Source organism: Erythrolamprus reginae, chromosome 4 (genome assembly GCF_031021105.1).
Source record: "Erythrolamprus reginae isolate rEryReg1 chromosome 4, rEryReg1.hap1, whole genome shotgun sequence".
Lineage (NCBI taxonomy): Eukaryota > Metazoa > Chordata > Lepidosauria > Squamata > Dipsadidae > Erythrolamprus > Erythrolamprus reginae.
The window spans coordinates 84,863,144-84,864,484 of record NC_091953.1 but is presented as its reverse complement, the minus strand read 5'-3'; the positions used below and the strand labels follow the sequence as shown (position 1 = coordinate 84,864,484).

The 1,341-nt window shown below is 43.3% G+C and overlaps 1 protein-coding gene across 1 annotated transcript in view; it reads right to left on the bottom strand.

Annotated features, from left to right (window-relative positions):
- Positions 1 to 781, bottom strand: part of LOC139167147 (tigger transposable element-derived protein 1-like) — a 1,827-nt gene extending 1,046 nt beyond the window's left edge. Inside the window, exon 1 of the mRNA XM_070751571.1 lies at positions 1 to 781. This exon is cut by the window's left edge and continues 1,046 nt beyond it. Within this exon, the coding sequence (XP_070607672.1) occupies positions 1 to 781 (781 nt within the window).
- Between the last annotated feature and the right edge of the window lie 560 nt (positions 782 to 1,341).

Here is a 1,341-nt window from a genome sequence, read left to right as displayed (position 1 = left end):
GCGACTTATAAATAAGCCCTGGCTTTACCATGAATCCAGCAGCATTGCCACACATTACCAATGTCACACGATCTTTTTGTGCTTTAAAGCCAGGGGCTTTGGATTCCTCCTTCATAATAAAAGTCTGCGATGGCATCCTCTTCCAGAACAAGCCTGTCTCATCCATGTTGAAGACTTGTTCAGGTACATAGCCCCCTTCTTCTATTATGTTGCGGAATGTGTGGCTCACGTAATAGTCTGCTGCGTCGTTATCAGCAGAGGCAGCCTCTCCATGTAATGAAACGCTCCTAATGCCAAAGCGCTTCTGGAATTTTTCAAACCACCCCTTGCTTGCAGTAAATTCAATCTTGTGGGTGGGAGAAGCCGTTGATGTTGAAGGTTGGGGTTCTTCATTGTCGTCACCTTCCGTCATGGTGTCATACAGAGACTTAGCCTTTGTCCTGATCATGTTAGAGTCCAAAACAATATTTTTTTTACGGCAGTCTTCCATCCAAATTGCTAAAGCAGACTCCATTTTAATGATGCCTTTATTTCTACTGCTAACTACCCTTTTTGCCGTCTTATTGAATGTAAAAGTCGCCGTAGACCTGATATTCTTCTCATCTTTCTTTATATAGTGTACACTTGATTCATTTATCCTGGAATGCCAGCCTACTGCTGCGTACGATTTGCCTTCCTTGAGCATGTCCAGCAGCTTCACTTTTTCTTGAATCGTCAGCGTTTTGCGCTGACGCTTCCCTTGGGTTTCGGCAGATGAAGAACTTGCCCGTTTGGGTGGCATGGTTGGGCTTGAATTACAGTTTTTACTCCTCTCCCTCTTCTTCCTTCCCTCTCCTTCCTTTCTACTTCCTCTTTCTCCTTCTAAACCAATGCTTCTGGTGAATTGAATGCGCTGTGCAGAGCACAACAGCAGACCAATCAGACACTGGGATACAAAGCTGGCCCTTCTCCGGTTGGTCGCTTCTCTAGCAACCAACCAATCATGTGTAATTTACTATCTCATGTAGGCGAGTGGCATCACTGGCAGGCTATGAAGCTTTTAATTTCTGAGTACAGTATAAAAACGTACGTACAGTATTGTAATTTGTAATACATTTTAGTATTTATTGTTTAAATCTGCCGATCGACTTCCTCAGAAACCTGCGAACCAGTGAAGATCCGCAAATGATTTTTTAAATTAATATTTCTTGAAAACCCGCGATGAAGTGAAGCCGTAGTAGGTGAAGCGCGATACAGCGAGGGACTACTGTAATGTGACCCACATATTTTCTGTGGAATGCTAAGCTTAACCATTTTCTTTGATCTTCTGATTGCCCTTCGTCAGTCCTTCTCATATCTCAG